The following is a 22505-nucleotide window of genomic DNA, read 5'->3' on the forward strand; positions in this document are numbered from 1 at the left end:
AGCAAACAACTAACTAATCGAACAAAAAATACCAAATAATGTTAAACATAAATCTTAGTGTAAAAACTAAACTGTATAAAATCATAGTAATAAAATATTACAACAATTCATTAAAATCATGAAAAACTTATTATTAATATAAAAATTATAAGATTTATTATTAAAACTGAATTATTTATTACATTTTACAATTATTTGTCAATTAAAAAATATATTAATAATTTATAGCTAGCTAGTGATCCTTCCAACCAACCATAATATAAGCAAAAATTATCTATTAAAATGTGGAAATTAACTTTAAAAAACTATCACATTTTCTATGATAATTTAATACAAACAAATAAATTTCTTGCTCAAATTTAAATTTAAACAATTCTTAAAAAATACCATTAAAGTTCTAATTAAAGTTTTATAAAAATTCTAGTATGATAAACAATATCATTTTTATTAAAAAATAACTTATTCCTTGTTGATGATCACTAAATATTTTAAGTAATTTAAAAATAATTTAATTAATTTATTTTATTCAATTACTTTTTACTCATTATTTTTAATATTATTGCATAAAAGGTTTTTTGCTTTAAAATCACAGATAGATGTCATCAAAGTCTTAAAATTGCAAAAAATGTGTTATCCAAAATTCACAATAAGACTTTAAATTATTTTAATGACCATATTGAAAACTCTGGTTATAAATTTGTATGAATTTAATAAAGATTATAACTTATTTAGAATGTAAAAAAGGTATGTGAAGTAGAGTAACTTTTCATTTTAGTTGAATAAAATTTTATATTTTTAATAAATAATTGATTTTTATAATATTTTGGTAACTGAATTTTCAATAATTTATATTAAAATTTAATAAAATAGATTTATCAAAATTTTAAATAATTTAAATTAAAAGAAAAATTAGATAGAATTATTAAAAAATATATTTTAAAATTAATATTTGGATTTAAAAATCAAATAGTTGCTTTTATTTAATTTAATAAAATAATATCAAAATATTTTTTAACTGAATAAGTTTCTCAAAATAGAATTAACACTAAGAGAATTTTATAGTAACAAAATAAAAATATTTATAATAATTGAATATATATATTTTTTAACATTTATTTATCAGTGTATGATTGTTTGTTTTGTATGGAGTAAAGTCTTCATTTAACTAAAATTTATCAATGTAATATTTAGCAAAGAGTGTATTTATTTTTTATATGCAAAATTTGCTTTAACCATTAAATATATCTATTAATAGTTAGTCATATAATTCTCAAAAATATTCAATCATTTCATTTGTATTAAAAGGTAAAATTGTATCCTGTTTTGCTAAACTCGCTATTGTGCTTATAAGGAAGAGGGTTTTTACAATTATCATGATAATTTGAAGTTGCTGTCTATAGGGATCCACTCTTCTTGACAGAAGCTAGCTAGCTTTTTGATATTAAGTAGGATCTTATACCTTCTATATCAAAGTGAGGAATATTATGGAATGTTTTGTGGGGTTAAATATGGTTTTTTATTGTTGCTCCATTTATGATCAATTTTTGTACAATTTGATTTTTATCTTTGAATAATTCCTATTCATTTTGGACGTTTAAAATTTTCAGAGCGACAAAGAGAGGACATCTGTGTTCAAATTTATTTGAGCAATGGCATCTTAAATCTACTCCTAGCTAAATAAATGTATCAAGTATTCTGTCTGGAATTCTATAGCTGATTTCTCTATGTCCCTTGGCAATTCTCGCTGTGCAAATCATTCCAACTAATAGACTGCAAGTTGTTCTGTATACATCTTTTTCAACTTCATAGCATCTTTCAATAGGGGCCCCAAGTGCAACTAGTTCTGATGCATGTTTATAATCTTAATGTTTAATAGCATAAAATAGAGCTTTTCCCAAATCTGTAGCACCTTTTTATATGCTAATAACTTCTTTAGAACTCAAAGGCTTGCAAGAAGCTGGACGAGGAGCTTTAGAAAACATGTCTTAGATTTAATTACTTAAAATAAATGGCTAATCTTTTATGATAAAAATATAATTTGATTCTCCTTTTAGCTAACTAATATTAATGTTTTGCTTTTTATCTAATTATATAACTCTTTATGATATTATCTGACTTATATTTATTTAATAGTTAATATTAATTAATATTTCGCTGGATTCTTATATGTAGATAGATAAATAAATAGATACCTTTCTTTTTATTGTTTGTTTATTGCTTGATTGATTGATTGATTATAAAAAGATTGTCAATCATACATTCAGACATACATATATATACATATAGCAAATAAATATAAATACATTCATTCATTGATTCATTGATTCATTCATACAGACATAATTATATTTTCATTTTTGATAAATAAAATTTATTTTTGGAATTTAAAGGTAGGTATATCAATTATTTATTATCCTCTCTAAAGCCTATTTAATTTTCTAACATAAATTTATTGATAAGAGACATATTTTTTATGGAATTACAATATATTTAATATTCTAAAATATAAGTAAAACATCATTTTCAGAATATTATTGTCCCCTAATATTTTTTTAATTTATTATAGCTCCTAACATATTAAGAATTTTTTATTTAAAGCTATTTTTTTTAAATTTAAAAGGCTTGAGTCAAAAATGGTAGGAGGGAGGGGGAATCTTAGTAAATTAGTATATGACGATTTACTGTGTTTTATAATTTTAGTAAAAAAAGAGTTGTTTTAAAATAAATTTCACATTTAATTAGATACAAAATTTTTAATGAAAAGAATGAAATAAGCTGTGATTTCTTAGCATTTTAAAAAATGTAAATAGAAACTTAATAAAATATATTTAATTTGATAATAAATAGATTAATAAGATGCTTATGTTTTTATTAAATATATTAATAAAAAAATAATTTTGCAAGTTAGAATCTTCATTTAAAATCAACTGACATATTTCCATAACCAGTATTATTTATAACTAGCTCTTTTTATGAATTATAAAGGTTCTATTTTTCTTATTCTCTTTTAGTCCTTAATAACTCTTACTTTTCTATTTTAGCAGGACAAATTCTATTCTTCTCACCATATTCTTTATTGTGATTTGTATCATATTAGCCAAGGTGTGAGGGAACACCTGTGAGTAGCTATATTAAAAAAATATGTTAATTGAAAAGAAGTTTTTATAATTTATGTAAATACATGGTCATTTTAGTCCCATTTTTTCTAAACACCGTCTATCTTGTGAGGTTTATAGAAATGATTATGAGTTGTATCTCCAATAAATGGCTTAGGATTTCTTAAATTAATACAATAAAAAAGTTAATCTTAATTGAAGCTATTCTATCAAATCTTACTTTAGTGCATAATCTAACGAGCTTTAAGGTATAAAAGCATCAAATTTTTATTGAGGTGAATTATCTTTTTTATTGTAGAAGCGGTCATAAGTGGTTCCATCTATAAATTTCATTTTATCAGAAGTAGTTCTATCCTGACCTTTTTGCTGATTGAATGTAGGGACGTTTCCAAAGTTGATAAAATTTCTCTTTTTATAAAAATCATATTATTTTCCGATAATTATCTTAACTTTTAACTTACGTTGTATGAAGTTACCCATTAAATTGGAGGACCTTGTATTATATTATCTTTAGGTACAATTTTACCTGTTTATTCTATTTGTCCAGGATTCTAATAATCAATCTATTAATCCAAATAAAAATATTTAAATTCGCCTGTTTAAATATTTCAATTTTGTTTTATGTTACTTTTTGTGTTGTATTACCAGTGAACTTAGGATCTTTAGGGATGACTTCATTATTGTAATTGTTCATATCAAAGCGAAGATTATCAGTGTTTGTGGGTTTTTTGTAATAATTTAGCTCATAGTTAGTTTTATTTTATTTCATAGGCTTATCTAATTTAGGTTCTTTAGCATCACATCTGCATCCTCCACAAATACATCTATAACATAGACATTCACCTTTTATAATTAATAAAATATATTTCATAAAAACAATTTTTTTACAATCATGAGCAAATTTTAATATTTAATATTCAAAAGATAGATACCCTTTATATGCTTGTAGTATTCATCATATTGATTCATAAATTGCTTGAGCTTGGTATCTAATTTATTATTCTGTGCTTTAGCTGGGCAGCATTAATCTGTAGGACTCGCAGATCCTTAATGATGTTAAAATTTAACAGGAGAAATCTTACTATCATCTATTTATTTACTAGAATATCTTGGATATGACCCTTGTTCGTAATCATAATCGTAAGATTCTGTTTTTACAGCCCTAGAAGGACTTTGGTATTGAGTATCATCCAATCTATTTTAACCTTTTTAATCGCTATTAGAAAAAGATTTATCATTTACATTTTTATTTATTTTAGCAAGCTTAATTCTTTGATTTTAAGCCGCAGAGGCATTCACTTCTAAGTCTTTCTCTTTTTGAGTTTTATTGAGAATGCTAAGTAACTAGTCAATATTTGAATACTTTTTATATGAATCTGGACCAATCTTTTTGTTAACATTTTTGATTATGGAATCTTTTTTATCGACAAACTTTTCTATAATTTAATGCTAATTAGAATTAGAGCTATCATATGACTTTTATACCGCAGGTAGTTATCTTTATTATCTCAATTAATCAGTATATTGCTTTAAGTTATTCAAGTCAAAACCTTTTATGTGCTAATTACCTTCAACTTACTTGATAAGTTTCCCTTTTTCAAATTTTAAATGTTAATTAGTTTTATTTGAGTCCTTGCTAGGCTTTGTTTCTTAAATATATTAAAGATGGCTTCTATCTCCCAAAGAAAACTCTCCTTATGAAGAAGTACGCATTGGATGATGATATTACTACTACTAAGAATTGCTTCTACGATCAGCTGTAGCTTGATTAGTTTTATATTTTTAAGGAATGAATTAGTTTTCCCTTTAGTATAGAAATTCTTAATCTTCCTAATCGAAAGATACATTATGACATCTAGGTTAATTTTGAGAAATAGATCTTACAGTTCTCTTCATTTTTATTTTACTTTCTAATTTATATATAATACTTATTATTTGCTAAATAGCTAACTATTTTCGTGATTAATACTTAATCAAATCAAATCAATCATTCAATATATATATAATTTCAGATTTGACTAATCTATAACCATGAAAAATAAATTGCTTTCTAATCAAATTGCAAAAAAAAGTAAACTTCATTTAAAGATACAATCACAAAGATGATTAATAAATTTATTATTTTACTTTTGATTTGATAGAAATAAATAATTTATATAAAACCAATGAAATTTATCTAAATTAAATTACATTATCAATTGTTATCTTTATTAAAATCAAAAATAATTATTTTAATTATCAATGTGTTTGTTTTAAATATCTCTTTAATCTTCCAAAAATAAAATTATTTACTTATTTTTTATTAATTAATTTATTTTAAAAATTAATATTTTACAAAAAAAATACAAATAATAGTTTATTTAATTTTACTTTGAATTTTAAAGACTTATCAGAATTCAGCTGTAAGCAATTATAATATCTTAGAAAATAATAAATAACTTTTCAATTGAAATCTAATCTAAATATTGATTAAAGCTAAAAATTAAATAGCATTAAGTTAAAATTATTTTTATTTTTAAAAATAAATATTTTACAAAAAATAGCTTTTTTAATTTTAATTTGAATTTAAAAGATCTATCTATCAGAATTCAGCTTAAATATATTATAATATCTTAGAAAATAATAAATAACTTTTCAATTGAAATCTAATCTAAATATTGATGAAAACAAAAAAGTTAATAGCATGAAATTGAAATTGTTAAGATTTCATTACTGATGTTAGAATCTATTAAAAATTTGTAAAGATAGATATTATTATTTATTCTCATAGTAATTAATCTTTGTTTTTAGTTAATTAATTTATTTAACTTGAACAAAAAAACTTAAAAACTGAAAGCAAATGTTATTGGTTGATATCTTAAAATATGCTCATATTAAGTATGCTTAATTTGCGATTATCTACCTCTTTTTGACCAAAATAATTGTAAAATTTGAAATAATCCATTTATAATATTTTAAATTGCTAATTTTTAATAAAAAGGATAGTCCTTCATGGCCTTTATTATTAGTAGCTTTTATAATTGATAAATTATTTCGATTGGCAATTATTTATTTAGATTGCGAGTACGCAAAATGGAGATTATACTATAAGATATTATTTTTTATCCTTTAAATCGATGAGCTCCCAAATATTACATAGAGAGATATCATTATTCCATTAATTCCTAGATATATTATAATGAATTATCTATTTAACTTACAAATAGCTTATGTTTTTTTTTGGTGTCTGTCCTAAAGAGATGAAAATTCATTTTACATTTCTATTCCAATCGTATTGGTAATAACTTATTATAAAAATTTAGATTATCATCCTTATTACAAAGATGTTGTTTTCTTTATAAAACTCTCTGCCTATTATGGTTTTATCTACATAGGAATTGGAATTAAGTATTTTTTTGCTTTCTTTTTCACTTAATATGCTATTGGGCTAATAGTACTATCAAATAAAATTATTTTTGTCTTAGATGCTTATGAAGATTAATATATCAAAATATTTTACACCATTGCCCTTTTTATAGAAAATATTTTACTTACTCCGATGAGAAAAGGATTAAAAAAATAATCAGTTACATTCTTTAATTATGCATTGATGTGTAAATTTACTTTATTTTCAACATTATACTTAATCATAGTTTTATCTATTACTGGATATATTGAATTAGATAAAAATGGTATTTCTAATAACTTAATGTATTTCGTAATTACTGTTTCTACTTTAAGTCTGATCAAATAAATATTTGAAGTATATTATTATATTTTTCAAAAGAATGCGCTTGTGCTAGAAATAGGAGGATTGGATGGTTTAAGAAAATATAATTTTTAAAATAGAAATAACTATCTAAATTTAAATAAATTTAAATCTATAAAAATAATTCCATTTTATCGAAAATTGACCATACAATAAAGATAATCCAAAGAGTTTATGTATGCACTTTTATTCAATTTTGCAGGTTTTAATATATATATTGAGTAAATTGGAAGTAGATTTTATAATTACGATGGAACTATGTATGTGGTCTTTTTTAATGGGTTTAATGTTAACGATTTAGAAGATTATCTAGAAGATTCAATGATTCTTGAAAATATTATTGAAATTCGTTTACCATAATCATTTTTAATTTATTAAGATATATTTAAACTTTTTAAATTAACTTTTAGGCCTTTAAATCCAATAACCATTGAAGTATATGAAAATTAACAAAATTTTATGCCAGACTCTCTTCAAACATTCAAAGAGAAAAATAGACTGGAAATTAATTTTCTTCACATCATTAGCTTCTAAAATAATATTTAAGAATTTATGAATAATAGTACTTCTTTAATTTTATATGATTTATATGAGGTATGATGATTACTTTTTTTCAAAAGTATTTTTATCAAGTTGAGAAAAACTCTTAAAATTCACTTTTAAATTTCATAAAAATTAAAATTATGAAAAAATTAGTTTTCAGCTTAAAAAAGCTAAAAATAAAAACATTTCTTCTGACTTTTTTAATACCTTGTTTATAACTTAAATAAATATTTGTCATTATGCTAAACAATTTTATTATTTTATATCTTAAAAATCCCAAATAAAAATAAAATTCAATTAATCATTTTTTTCCTTTAACTTTAAATTTATTTTATTCTAAGATAAATTTTGTTTCATAAGAATTCTTGATCAATTAGTTTTGAGCTAAAAAAAGTTAAAAATAAAAACATTTCTTATAACTTTTTAAATACCTTGTTTACTATATAAATAAATACTTATCCTTAGGCTAAACAATTTGATTATTTTATATCTATCTTAAAATTCTCAAATAAAATAAAATTCAATTAATCATTTTTTTTCTTTAACTTTAAATTTATTTTATTCTAAAATAAACTTTATAGCATAAGAATTCTTGATCATATGATAGAAAATAAATAAGGTTATTTATTTTATACTAAATATATAATTATACATATTGATTGAAGATTAAAAATTAAAAATATATTTTTATTTGTTGATATTTTTTATCATTTTATTCTACATATTTTTAGTTTTTACTATTTAGATTAAAAAAATATTTTTTTTAGTATAATTAGCACATTTAAAACTTATTTAATACTTTTTTTTAAAAATTTTTGAAGATTAAAAATGAAAAAATGATTATACTTCATTGATATTTTTTATAATTTTTTGTTATAGATTTTTTATTATTTGTTCAAAAAAATTTGCCTTACCTAAAATTTACACTTTTAAATTTAATTTCATACTTTTTTGAAAAAGGAAAAATTATAAATATCATAATCAACAAATAAAATATAATTGATTACTATTGTAAATTAAGTTATTACAATCTATTATTCTCTAAAATACTCTTTTAATTTAATCCTCTACATATTTTATTCATTAATTCTAAAATTATTTTCAAGAACTATTAAAAATTTCCAGAAAATTTTCTATTGATTTCTGTATATCTACTTTATTAATAATAAATAAGTAAGTAAATAATTAAAAGAAGCAATGTTAGGAAATAGAAAATTAAGTATCATCATAATTTACTTAGGGAAATTTAAATGAAAGAATTGATAAATATAATTCCTTTCATAAAATTATCTCAAAATTATTTAATTGAATTTTTCATATTAATTTAATACCTAACTTTGAAAATCTTATCCATATTGGCTTGTTTACAACTTTAATAAAGTAAAATATTTCATACTTTGAATTGTACATTGTATTTATTCAGATAAAGTCTGGAATATAACCGTATGCTGTAATCTTGACAAAAGCAATAGAAGGATATGTTAAAACAAACACAATTAATTCATTGAAATGATATTATTTCAAATAATTCTTTTATATCAAAAATTATTTAAAGAGAAAAATATTTAATTTCCTTTAAAACGATAAAAGATATTCATAGATTTGATGAATCGGGCGTATGTATCCTAATGTTTGAAAGATAATTTATCAATTAATTATTTCTTATGTTTTTGATAAAATTCCTAGAACTAATTATTTTTAGTATTAAATTTTATTCTTTTATAACTAACTATAATATGATTTGAAAAATTCAAAGCTTTGTTTGTCCATTACTACCCTCTAGCATCTTTAAGTACTGAGTCAGTGTCTCCATTAACATCTAAATTGAAGGCTAAGCAGAAACTTATGTATAAATAACAATGAAGTCATAATTAAGTGCGTATAAAATTAGAAGGTATTAATTGCATTCGATTTAGAGTAAAAAATTAATAAAAGAAATATTTATCAATGCTACTTATAATTCTTTTAGTATGAGATATGATATGCTCTTTCTCTGCTAGACTTAACTTATGACATTTGAACTTTTAATAAAAGAATTTTTTTTATTAAAAAGCAGAGATTTTTAATAGAAGAATCAATGACTCATGAATTTAATAAAGATTTTCAAGTGTTTTCTAATACCGACTAGCTTTATAAATTGACTTATTAATCAACGATATAAAAATTATATTAACAAATCAATAAATAAAAAAATAAATAAAAACAAAACAAATGAACAAGACTCTCATCTTAGCTTTAGTTGGTGTTTTGGCTTTAACTGCCACCACCTTGGTTGCTTTCCACAACCACTCTCACAACATCAGAGTTGACTAAGACCCCGCCACTCTCTTCAAGCAATTCAAGCAAACTTACAATAAGAAGTATGCTGATCCTACTTTCGAAACCTACAGATTCGGTGTCTTCACCCAAAACTTAGAAATCGTCAAGACTGACTCTACTTTCGGTGTCACCTAATTCATGGACTTAACTCCTGCTGAATTCGCTCAACAATTCCTCACTTTACACGAAAAGGTTAACAGCACCGAAGTTTACAGAGCTTAAGGTGAAGCTACCGAAGTTGACTGGACTGCCAAGGGTAAGGTCACCCCTGTTAAGAACTAAGGTTCTTGTGGTTCCTGCTGGGCTTTCTCCACCATTGGTGCCGTTGAATCTGCTCTTTTGATTGCTGGTCAAGGTGAATAAAACACTCTTAACCTTGCTGAATAAGAATTAGTTGACTGTGCTAAGTCCCCCAAGTACGACTCTGAAGGTTGCAACGGTGGTTGGATGGTTGAAGGTTTCAAGTACATCATCGACAACAAGATCTCCTAAACTGCTAACTATCCCTACACTGCTAAGGATGGTAAGTGCAAGGACACCTCTTCCTTCAAGAAGTTCTCTATTTCTAAGTACGCTGAAATCCCCTAAGGTGACTGCAACTCCCTCAACTCTGCCTTAGAACAAGGTCCTATCTCCGTTGCTGTTGATGCCACCAACTTCTAATTCTACACTTCTGGTGTCTTTAAAAACTGCAAGGCCAACCTCAACCACGGTGTCCTCTTAGTTGCCAACGTTGACTCTTCTCTCAAGATCAAGAACTCCTGGGGTCCTTCTTGGGGTGAAAAGGGTTTCATCAGATTAGCTGCCGGTAACACTTGCGGTGTCTGCAATGCTGCCTCTTACCCTATTGTTTGAAAAAACATAATCCAAATTAAAAAAAATTACTCAAAACTGATAATATAAAAAATTAATTTTCATAATTTTAATGTAAATAAATACCTTTATATTTGACGTTTTGTACTCAAAATAAATTAAAGTTAACAAACCATATTTATTTAATTCTACTTTCAATTTTTAAAAATATAATGCTATTTGTTTTTGCCAAAGAAAGGAAAGTTTATTCTTTCGTCATTTGTAAATTAAATTAAATAAATATTTACTATTTACTTACTTACTGATTTATTTTTCTAAAAAACTTCTATTCTTGATAAATAAAATAGTCAAAAAATAGATTTTTAAATATTAATTTTTATTCGATTGCTTTATTAAATTTAAATTAGAAATGTCTAAAATCTTAAATCACATTCATTAAAAAAAAGACAAAATTATTTAAAATTAATTAAATTATTGTTCAAAATTAAAGTAAATTTTTCTAAATGGGCTATTATCTTAATTAAATTTGTCTAAGATAATAATTAAAATTTTAATAATGTAAGCAAATAGAATTAAAATTTGTTAAGGTAAATACTTATTAAAATAGAGTCAGTCTTACGCAAGAATGGTTTTATTATTTTTAATGCTTACAACTAAAAAATATTTAATGAAAATATAATTATTAAATAATAAATTTATAAGAAATGGCATTTATTCATTTTGCTTTAATTATATTTTTTGTTACATATCATCATTACTAGCTATTAGCTATATAAATAGATTAAATTCAATAAAGAATAGGCTTTTTATTATGAAAAATGGGACTTTGTATTTTTTTATTAGAAAATAAATATGCATTTAATAATTTAAAAGTTTAACAGTGTAAATAGAAAGATTATTTTGTAAAAATACTCTTTGATTTATTGAATTTAAATTTTAAACAAGAGCAATTTTAATCATTCTTGGATTTTAAATAGTCCATTTATTTTTCAATTTACTTATAAGTTAGTAATTATATAAATATTTTACTCTGTAAATATTTGTAAATACATTTTTTTATCTTTGATTGTAATTTTAAAAAATTTATAATAATTATAGTTGTAATTTCAAATGGTGAAAAATGTAAAAATTAATTTTCTAAAAGAGAAATTTTCTAAGCATAGGATGGATGAATCTAAATAAAGTTCATAAATAATACTAACATTTTTAAAACATTTTATTAAAAATGTTAATATTCCAAAGTAAATTAAATAAGGCTTTTAGCAAAGAAGCAAATTAAAATTTAGAAATTAATTTATTTATTTACAATTAAAAATTCTTCATTTTAATTATTTAGTAGAAGTAAAAGTTTAATTTTACTTTTAAAACATAAAATAAACGTCTAATTATCATAAAATTTTGAAAAAATATTATTTTATGTCATAATTAAATAATAAAATCAAGTAAAATTTAGTTTTTTTAAAAAGAAAATATCAAAAATTAATTTATTTATTTTTATTTGAATAAATTAAATAATTAATAAAGATAATTTATTATTTAAATAACATAATATTTTATTCTTTTATAAATATACTGATTGACTGACTTCTTAAATATTTAAAGAGTCTAGTTTAAATTAATTATTTTTATTATTAAATTTAAATGATATATTTGAAAAATATTTGATTTCAATTTAATAAGAAATTTATTTATTTGATTTAAAAATAGTAAAAATTTCATTTTTATTTTTATTATAATGATAAAATACTAACAGGAATACACTTTAAGAATCAATAAGATAGTTTATTATATTAAATAATATAGCAGTTTATGTATAATAATATTTTTAAAGGTAATATTAAAAAATGTATAATCAAACTTTTGCTTAAAACTTACAAACTAATTCTGATTCAATTAAAAAATTCTTAAAAAAAAATATATTAATTAATAATTATTAGATAACATGAGCAAATATTTATTTATTTGCTTATTAATTGTTTATTAAATTTTAAATTAATTAATTATATATTTTTTATATTATAATTCATTTATTTTAATTTATAAAAGAAATTAGAATTAGATTTTCAATATTGAATTTAGAATTTAATTTTTAATTTAAATTTAACTCTTTTTACTTTTTACGGTATTGCTATTAAATGTAAAAGAATATTATGTGAAAGGGAAGAGTTTCTTAATTAAATAATAGAAGAATTTGTATTTAATAATTTATTTTTCTAGATAAAAAAGATTTTGATTATCTTTAGGATATATTTTTTATCTTTAAACAGACAGACAAATAGACTTCTGTCTGAATAATTTTAATTAATTTAAAAATATTATATTTAATAAAACTAATGAATAAAACTCTTATCATCGCTTTTGTCAGTATTTTGGCTATTTCTGCTTTTGGCTTTATTTCTTTAAAAGAGAATTCTCATAATGTCAGAGCTCAATAAGATGCCTTAACTCTCTTTAAGTAATTCAAAATGAAATACAACAAAAGATATGCTGACCCAGATTTTGAATCTTACAGATTCGGTGTTTTCTCAGAAAACCTAGAAGTAATTAAAACTGACTCTACTTTTGGTATTACTCAATTCATGGATTTAACTAGTGCTGAATTCTCTGAATAGTACTTGACTTTAAAGGTCAATAAGAATTAAGACAACAGTAAAATTTACAAGCCTAAGGATGATGTAGAGATCAAAGAAATAGATTTCACTACTCTTGGAAAGGTTACTCCTGTTAAGGATTAAGGTCGTTGTGGTTCTTGCTATGCTTTTTCAACCACTGGCGCAATCGAATCTGCTCTTTTAATTTCTGGAGTAGGTGAAGCTAACACTCTTAGTCTCTCAGAATAAGAAATAGTAGACTGTGTTAAAGAACCAGAATATAACTAACTTGGAGGTTGCTAAGATGGTTACATGGATGAAAGTTTTAAGTACATTATTAAAAACAAGATTTCTAAAGCTGCAGATTATCCCTATACAGCAGTAGAAGGTAAATGTAAAGATACTTCTTCCTTCGAAAAGTATGCTATTTCAAGCTACGTAGATGTTCCTTCAGGTGATTGCAAAGCTCTTTTAACTGCCTTATAAGATCATCCTGTTTCTGTTGCTATTGATGCAAAAAATTTGTAATACTACACTTCTGGAGTTTACAGTAACTGCTCTGACAACCTTACTCATGCTGTCCTTCTAGTTGGTTACTCTAGTTCTGCTCTCAAGCTTAAGAACTCATGGGGTACATAATTTGGTGAAAACGGTTATTTTAGATTAGCTGTCGGTAATACTTGTGGTGTTTGCAATGCTGCTTCCTTCCCTGTTCTTTGAAAATATTTAAAATCGATTGATCGATTGAAAGCATTTAAAAAATTTTTTGATAATGATTGATTTGTTTAAAGTAATTGTATAAATAAAATAAAAAATAATCTGTTTTAATGCATCAATGAACAATAAAATAAATTTATAATTATTGAATACTCATTAATTTATTTATTCGTATTGAATTGAAAATTGATTGATCTATAAAAAATTAAATAATATGTTCATTAAATTTGAAAAAGATATTTCTTTTATGAAAAAATTTTATTATTTAATATAAAAGAATAAATTTGGTTTGTCAAATCTATTAAAATCAGTTTAAATTTCATTTAAAGCACTATCAAATAAATTTCAATTTCTAACAATTTCAAAATTAATATTTTAATTCTATTTTTAAAGAAAAAAAAAAATATTGACTTTTTAAATAAAATAGTTATAAAAAATCAACATCCCTACCTACCTAAAAGTTATAAATGGAAGTAAAAATATTTATAAATAATGTTTTTTAAGAATATTATAGATATTTAAAAGTTGATATATGTATTTCCACATCAATTTAAGCAAATATTATTTATAAATAATAAAATGTATCACATTTAATTTTTTATAAATCTATCAAAATTATTCAAAAATAATATTTAGAAATGTAGTTAGTTGACAATTAAATATTAAATTTTTGAAGGAAGGAATCAATAAAATTAATTTGATAAACTTATATAAAAATAAATTTAATTTTTCAGTATCTAAATTACAATAAATAATAACCTCATTAGTCTTTATTTTTATGATTATAAATCTAAATATTGATGCACCTTATTATTACTATTAATAGTACAATTCTTGTCCTAATTAAGTAATTAGATTGATAGTTATAGTTAGAAAAAAATTTTTTAATTAAATTCTACAAAATTGATTAATTTATATTATATCATTAAAATTTACCTACCACATTTTAGAGATCAAGGACAAATCAAATAGAAAAGTAAATTAATTAATTATAAGTATAATTAATTAATTAAAAGTAACTTTTATTTTATAAGGTAACAAGCATTTTATCATAAAAATTAATTTTTAAAGATAAAATTTACTATCAATTAATAAATAAATTATAAGATTTAACTCTAAATTCTTGATGAGAACTTGTAAAAATTGATTTTCTATAAATTAGCTAAATTTAATAACATTAGGTTGTTTTTTCTGCTATAGTTGAATATTAAAAAATTAATTAATTAATAAATAAATAAATTAGTACTATCATTTCTTCCTTTGGTTTTCTAAAAAATATTATTAATCAATCAATCTATTACGAATAATTAATAGAATAGTTACAATATACTTATGTAATTTTTATATATTTATTTATTACTTTACATATAAAAAATTAAATTTTCTTTAACAATATTGTAATCACAGATTTATTTGATTTGAAAACAGCTTTAAATATAATTACATTTGATATACATTAATTATTTCTATTAAGAATTAAAATAATAATTAGAACAATTTAATTCATAAAGGTAAAAAATAAATAATTAAAAAGAATTAAGGGATCTTAAATGGAATAATTTAGAAGGGCCTCTAGAAGATATATTCAAACAATTATTGAAATAATAGAAATTTAATAGCCTACATCCCATACTCCTCTATATTATATATTGCTATTTGGTATTTTCCTTTTATAAATATCTAGTTTTACTCTTAGTACTGATGATAGGCCTTATTTTTAAGATGATAAGCTATATTTTCTTGAGGTTTTAACTGAGTATACAAGCATTTCATACACAATTAATGAATATTTTGGCGAATTAGCTATCTTGATTTGGTTTTTTTTATTATCATTCTTGACATATTCTATTCTTATTTATATTGGAGTGCTAAGCTATTTGAAATCATCGTAGCAAAATTTCTACTTAAAGTCAAAATGGATGTTTGATATTGTTAATGTTAAACTAAATATCTACTTTACAATATATCCATGGATATTTTTTGTCACTTTTGTAGAATCAAACTCAGGAATTTTTGTATGTGGCTATGAATCATTTCTTTCTGAATATTAGGATACATCAAATTGTTTTTAAAAACCTTTCTACCTCTACTTTTTTTCTGCTCTTTCGTTAATAATAGCTCTAGTTATTAGTTATATAGTCTTCTTTTTCTTTAGGAACATATCATTCTCTGAGAGTAATATTATTAGAAGGAAGTATAATAAAACAATCCTGATTATAACCATGATGACTTTTATGATGGTGTTTAGTTATTATTTAAAAGGTTATATACCAGATATTTTTAAATATTACCTAAATACTATTACGGGGGCTTTATATATTTATGATGCTACAATAAATTTACCTTTTAGTGATATACAGATGAATAAATGGGTTGCTTCTTTTTCGTCAGTTTTTTTTGTAAACTAAATTCTTCTGTTAGCAAATGTGGAGCTACCAAACTTTTTCGTTGAGGATGATTTATTTTACGCAACGGCTATATTAAGTATAGTTTTGATTGCTGTAGTGTTGGCAACTATACAAACTTTATTCGACAGAATTCTCAAAGTTACTACTTAAGATTTAAGCCAGTAAAGAAATAGATATTTTTTAATAAATTTTTTATGCGTAAATTATTTAAATTCACGCCTAATAGTAGAGCAAGTATTTAATTTACTTTAAAATTTATCATAGCTTACCTACCATAAAAATATACTAAGAAAGTTTTGTTATCAATTTTTTTTTTCAGTTATTGATAAATAAAAAGTGTAAGTATTTGGTAGTTGATATTTGACAAAATGATTAAAAATGTAAGGATTAAATTAAAATATACAAATAAATTACAGTCTTCAAAAAATTTAAAGAAAACAATGTTAATTAAAATAAGATTAGAAGAGTTCAAGAAATAAATTTGATGGTAATTAATACCTTTCCTATTTTAATTATTACATAAAATATAGCGAATTAAATGAAAAAATTTACTTTCATATTAAAAATTTTAATCTGAATGCATAAATTTCTGATTATTAATCAATTCTGCATTTTAAAATTAAAGAATTTAAAAGCAAAAAAATTACAATCCTAAGTAAATTTAAAGAAATGTATAGAAAAATTTATGAAATAAAATTGATGATAATAAATATCTTTAGTTTTTTAATCTTACAAATAATCAACCAAATTAGAAAAAAATTACTCAATTAGTAAAAATTTAATGAATGTGTAAATTTATTATGTTTATTAATAAATTCTGCTTTTTTTTATTATACTTAATTACATTAATTAAAGGTTACAAATTTACATTTTTAATTTACCAAAAAATTTTTTAGGATATATAGTTATATACATAATCTGCATGCATGCATACCCATACCTTTAATCAATAAAAAATTCTATATTTTAAATAAATTAGTCCATTTTTTCAAGAGAGATGCGTTATGATGTTAGAGGAATTGTTCAAATTAGGAACAGAGTATCAAAATGATAGAAAAATAAGGTTTAAATTGGGTGAATTAATAAGATATCACAAAACGACTTGCTCCTTTTCAGAGTGCTACTGCTCTTAAATATAGTTAGAAAATTTGAATGATAAAATAATTTCAAAATAAATAATTTAGTTGATTGACAGCTTGTTCTAATAATTTATTAGCAATATACACATGAAGAAAAATCTAATCTAGCTGGAATTGTTATAATTAAAATACATCTCATTTTAGGCCAGATTCTGTTAAAATTCAATTCAAGCTTATTATAAACTCAAAATGCTTGAAAGAAACAAAACAAAGAGATCTTTATTTTTTAAAAATATTTCTGAAGCTATTTCTCAAAGACTTGAATTAATGTTAGACCTAGAGTTTCTATAAAGTAGACAAATTTATAATGCAAAAAATGAATAAAATCAAAAAAATTTATCAGTTAAGCCTATTTTTGAGACAGAAAACATTAAAGATGAATGCTTTTTTTAAATTTCAAAATTCCTAGAAGTTAAAAAGAAATTCTACCAGAATTTAGGAGCAGGTCAAATTTCTCTGAAAGAATGCAGCATACAGGCATTCATATTAGGAAAGGCGTATAAAAATTTAAAGCATAAAATTGATGGTATTTTTAATGAAAAGACAAAGAAATATTTATAATTGTAAACCAATGTTATTCTCTTAAAGGTAAAAAATTTTTTCTGTTTATGAATTGGTAAATTTTAAATTTATTTATTTTATTAGATTCTAAGCATTTTCTTGAGTGTTGTTGACAAAAAACTTTGGATGGCATAAAAATATGAAGAAAAGGTAAAAGAAATAATTGAGAAAAATTAATACAATAGATTAAATGTCTCTGAAACTATAAGTTTTAGCTAAGAGAATATGACTGTAGTCGAAGTAAGTCTAGTAAAAAATAGTGGAAAAGTTATTTCAAACTAGAAAAAGCTTGGACTCTTCTTAGGATATGAAGAAAGAGATTTAAATACAAAAGTATTTAATTTAAGCGATATTATGCCAAGGAGTATTTCTCAAATCCACGATTAATTAATAGAAAACATGATTAGAAACGGAGTAAGCTAGTATTCTATTTAGAGATTACAGACTTTTGCTAGTGATAGCAATGGCTTTATTTTCCCTGTGAGTATTTAATTTGATATTAATTACAGTGTGGATGACGATTTCAAAATGATAGCATCTCTTTTAAAATAATCAAATAATCAAAATTAATTCATCATGATAGACGAATTCGGTTAAGTTGAAGGTATGACATAATAAATATATAATTAGGTATTCAATTAGTGTAAGAGCATGCAGCAAATATAAAATAAATTAAATCAGAAATTATAAGAATAAGTTAGCTATTCTCAATATAATCTTTTTCTGATCTCATAGAAGATACTTGATGATGTGATTAATCACCAAAGAGAATAAAATTAGCATTAAAATAATTAGAGCATTCTTACAAATAAATAAGCCTTATTTAAATTTACTGGAAGTCTAAGCAAGATGTAGCAAAAGTTTAACTAAAAAAAGTAAGAGTGGCTTGCCAAAAACAAGAACAACTAAGACACTAAAGATTTTTTTGAATCGTTATTTAAGGTATTATGCTTATAAATTTAAAAAAATTAATTCATTAAGAGTTTTTGAGAATTTCAAATTCAATTTTAATAAGATTTGTTTATATTTATTTATGAATTTACTATTAAAAAATGAAGATATTTGAAATTATCAAAATTATTATTTTATCTTGATCCTTTTATTCTAGCAAATAAAATTTTTGTATATTAAGTATTGTTGAATTAACTGTGTTATAAAACTAAAAATAGGATGAGAAATAACTAAATAATGAGGAAGACCAAGCTTCTTTTGTTATAAATTATAACTTAAATTATTAAAAGCTAAGTTTTATTCAACAATAAGTGAAGAAGGAAAAATAAATTTATATTTTAGAAATAACTCATTTTTAGAAGTATGAAAGCTATTAATTAAGTTTGGATATTATATCAGAATAACAATAAGAATTAGAAAATAATAATGTTTAAATTAACAGTTTATAATTTGAAAGTCCTCATAAATAGTTTAGTCCATCTAAATCACTAAGCCCATCTAAATCTCTAAATCAAACTAAATCATAAAGTCCTAAATTACCTTAAACTCGTGCTAATTTAAACAATAAACGCTTTTTCAAATTTAGAAAGGAAAGTTACTAAAGTCAATAAGAAGAAACCTATAGAGAAAATATTGAAAATGTTTTATTAAATAATTAAAAATTCTAAATTCCAGAATTTGATTTGTTTTCATAAAAAAATTTGGAGGAGCTATAAACTGGGCAATTTGCTTCTGAAAATACATATAATTATCAGTTTGCTTATGATTAGAATTTAAATTATTATGATTTATAAAGTCCTTTGAGTATGTTCTAAAATACAAATAATTTAGCTTAGGAAGAAACAACTAGTAAAATGAGCTAAACAAAATCTTAACAAAATCTAACAAAAGATCAAACACAGGATGAAATAAATGCATAAAAAAAGCTATTAATCTTTCAATAAGATTAAACTGAATATGGGTAATAGCAAAAATTTATTTCAGAATATAAATAAACTTCGAAATCTAATATTAAGCAAGTTGTATTTGAAGAACAAACTACAAATTCGAACTTGTAAAAATTTTTCTAAAAGTAAAATAGTAGTTCTGAACTAAAGTTAGAACTATAAAAAGCAGAATAGCTTAACATGGAAAACCGTTCTAACTATTCTATTAACTCTCAGTCAAGATTAAGCTAAAACAGAATTTACTAACAAATTTAAAATTCTTTCACACATCAAATTGAGTACTTTTTGAATATTTTGATTGGTAAAATTTTTTTTATTTTTCAAAAAATTTACTTAATAAATAAATAAATAAAATTTTACTTCTAAAAATTATCTCTTTCACATTAGATAAGCATTTATTTTCATCATTTTTTCAAAGTTTTTTTTGTTTGAGATTTATTTAGTAAGTTTAAAATATTTTTAAGAAATATTTATTTCTTATATTAAAAATACATTTTAAAATTAATAATAGGCATCTTCTCTATCTTATTTATTTTAATTGTTGTCATTTACTCAATTGAAGTTTAAAAAGTATATGTGGTAATTAAAGATAAAATGAGTTTTTCAAACAATACCTAGATATTAGATCTATATCTAACTCATACACTTTCAAACGCAATTACAGTTAATCTGAATAATACTGTTTATGATCAAACGTTTATACCATTTGATGGCGAGAATCTAGTAAGTGACAGCTAAGTTATCAGAAAAATCTATATTCAAACATTCAAAAATTAGTTAAATTAAATAGTAAGAGATAATGACTTTATTTAGAGCTATCTACAAAAAAAAAATATAAACAATTTGTAAGAATCAATTAAAACAAATTATTAAAATTAAAATATTTTTTTTTAAATTAGTAACGAAGTCACTTTCTAATTGCAAATAATGAATTCAGTTCTTAGTTTAGTTTCAATAGATGATGACTAAGAAAGTATTGCGATCGATTAAATAAGCTTTTGTTATTTGATAGAAAACATTTAGCTCTATAATATAATTAGCGATTTGAGTGTCTAAATTTACTCAAAGGCTATTTCTAAAAATCTGGATGATATTGTAGATAATGGAAAATTATTTATATATGTTTATTTAGCCTTGTTTATTTTAACTTACTTAAGCTGGACTTATATCGTTTATAGATCTTTTACAATAAATAAAAAAGTACTTCTGATAACAGCTAGAATTTCTTGGTTAGAGTGCTAAATAGAGTGCCAAAAATATGAATATTTTATTTAACTTTTAGCCCCTTTCAATGCTACCTATATTAAAGAGAACTTTGTTGACTACACCAAATATAATCCTAAAAAAATCCTTGAAAAAATTAAAAATATAAAACAAACAAAGAAAGGAAATCAATAAAATTTGGTTTCATCTTCCTTTTAAGATTAAAATATGTTTAGATGGAGATACTTTTTGCTTTCTTTTATAGCTTCAGCGATTGGATTTGTCATTTTTTGTATATCTATTTTAGTGCTAAATGGTTCTTGGAAATAATTTAAGGACTCATCTAATTTATTTAATCTTATTATTCAACAACAGTAAGCATACTCTAAAATTCTGCTTTATCCAGATATGCTTTCATCTAATTCTATACTATCTTAATAAGTATAAAATTATCCAAATATAGATCTAGCTGGTATTTATCAGGATTATAAGACTGCCAATTCGTTTATCTCTAATAGTATCTCATAATTTACTTCAAGCATATAAAGTACAGAGTCTCTATCAGGCAGTTATTTAACAAACATAAGATAAATATTTGAATAAAATATTTGCTATGAAATATAAGATTTATTTGATTTTTGTGCAAATCTTTCAAACACAACATCATCACAATCCACACTTGTAGGATTAGGAGCTTATATTTAATAAGATTTATAATTCCTTTCTACTTTTGATGATTTATTTTCTCAATCTGTAAATTAATAATTATAATAATAACAGATATTGTAGTTTTTTAATAATAACGAGCATGTTTAATTAATAAGAGAAGGATTCTATTTAATTTAATAATCTTTGACTACTATTAAAAATATTGTTTATTCATCCAATTAAGACATTTTAAATTATTATTCATAAATTTTCACAATCGTAATTTGCATCATCAGCTTTGCCAGTATTTTGATTTGGATGGCTCTTTCTTTCTATTTGAAATCTAAAATTATCTTTGATTCTGAAAGTATATTATTTTCTCTAACATGCGTTCCTCATTCAAAGCTTTAAGAAGACATAACTATAAATATGATAAAAAATCTAAATAAACTATGAAAGAAGTGATGATTTTGCTAAAAATAAACTTATTCCATCAAAATTCTAATTGTGAAAGAAATAAAATTACACTTTATTCAATTAATATTCTGAACAAATTCAAATTTAATCTCAAATTAAATATTTATTTTTTGTATGAAAGTAAAATAAATTAAAATTTAATTCTTTTAATAAGCTACAAATTACTCCCATTAAATGCTTTAATTAATCAATCAATCAGCTAATCAATAAATTATTTTATTTTAGAATAATTTCTCACTTAAAGATTGTTGTAATTTATAAAATTAATTAATGATAAATAAAAATCATAAGTATATAAATGAATATAAATTATCTAAAAAAAGG

The 22505-nt window shown here is 22.2% G+C and overlaps 7 protein-coding genes across 7 annotated transcripts; 5 read left to right on the plus strand and 2 right to left on the minus strand. All coding sequences in view use genetic code 6, as the record gives it.

The window, feature by feature from the left end:
• Nucleotides 1–1289: 1289 nt before the first annotated feature.
• On the minus strand, nucleotides 1290–1982 carry TTHERM_00682980 (hypothetical protein; the record flags this gene model as incomplete). The annotated part of the gene is made up of 1 exon (XM_001027334.3): nucleotides 1290–1982. One exon carries the CDS (start codon nucleotides 1980–1982, stop codon nucleotides 1290–1292), a length of 693 nt encoding a protein of 230 aa, XP_001027334.1.
• A 931-nt stretch (nucleotides 1983–2913) lies between these two features.
• On the minus strand, nucleotides 2914–5012 carry TTHERM_00682990 (STOP protein; the record flags this gene model as incomplete). Its single annotated transcript, XM_001027335.1, has 6 exons — nucleotides 2914–3126; nucleotides 3182–3278; nucleotides 3337–3524; nucleotides 3578–3679; nucleotides 3745–3959; nucleotides 4049–5012. 6 exons carry the CDS (start codon nucleotides 5010–5012, stop codon nucleotides 2914–2916), a joined length of 1779 nt encoding a protein of 592 aa, XP_001027335.1.
• A 943-nt stretch (nucleotides 5013–5955) lies between these two features.
• Nucleotides 5956–7464, plus strand: TTHERM_000683009 (transmembrane protein, putative; the record flags this gene model as incomplete). The annotated part of the gene is made up of 2 exons (XM_012800900.1): nucleotides 5956–6039; nucleotides 6097–7464. 2 exons carry the CDS (start codon nucleotides 5956–5958, stop codon nucleotides 7462–7464), a joined length of 1452 nt encoding a protein of 483 aa, XP_012656354.1.
• A 2154-nt stretch (nucleotides 7465–9618) lies between these two features.
• TTHERM_00683010 (papain family cysteine protease) lies at nucleotides 9619–10581 on the plus strand (the record flags this gene model as incomplete). Its single annotated transcript, XM_001027337.3, has 1 exon — nucleotides 9619–10581. The coding sequence occupies one exon, from the start codon at nucleotides 9619–9621 to the stop codon at nucleotides 10579–10581; it is 963 nt and encodes a 320-aa protein (XP_001027337.1).
• Nucleotides 10582–12872: 2291 nt separating this feature from the next.
• On the plus strand, nucleotides 12873–13850 carry TTHERM_00683020 (papain family cysteine protease; the record flags this gene model as incomplete). The annotated part of the gene is made up of 1 exon (XM_001027338.1): nucleotides 12873–13850. One exon carries the CDS (start codon nucleotides 12873–12875, stop codon nucleotides 13848–13850), a length of 978 nt encoding a protein of 325 aa, XP_001027338.1.
• Nucleotides 13851–15179: 1329 nt separating this feature from the next.
• On the plus strand, nucleotides 15180–16612 carry TTHERM_000683039 (transmembrane protein, putative; the record flags this gene model as incomplete). The annotated part of the gene is made up of 2 exons (XM_012800901.1): nucleotides 15180–15244; nucleotides 15340–16612. The coding sequence occupies 2 exons, from the start codon at nucleotides 15180–15182 to the stop codon at nucleotides 16610–16612; spliced, it is 1338 nt and encodes a 445-aa protein (XP_012656355.1).
• A 651-nt stretch (nucleotides 16613–17263) lies between these two features.
• On the plus strand, nucleotides 17264–22342 carry TTHERM_00683040 (transmembrane protein, putative). The gene is made up of 5 exons (XM_001027340.2): nucleotides 17264–17982; nucleotides 18040–18897; nucleotides 19125–20154; nucleotides 20365–20698; nucleotides 20753–22342. Exons 1-5 carry the CDS (start codon nucleotides 17482–17484, stop codon nucleotides 22158–22160), a joined length of 4131 nt encoding a protein of 1376 aa, XP_001027340.2. The 5' UTR covers nucleotides 17264–17481; the 3' UTR covers nucleotides 22161–22342.
• The last annotated feature ends 163 nt before the right edge of the window (nucleotides 22343–22505 follow it).

The sequence above is a fragment of the Tetrahymena thermophila genome (assembly GCF_000189635.1).
Source record: "Tetrahymena thermophila SB210 genomic scaffold scf_8253891, whole genome shotgun sequence".
NCBI lineage: Eukaryota > Ciliophora > Oligohymenophorea > Hymenostomatida > Tetrahymenidae > Tetrahymena > Tetrahymena thermophila.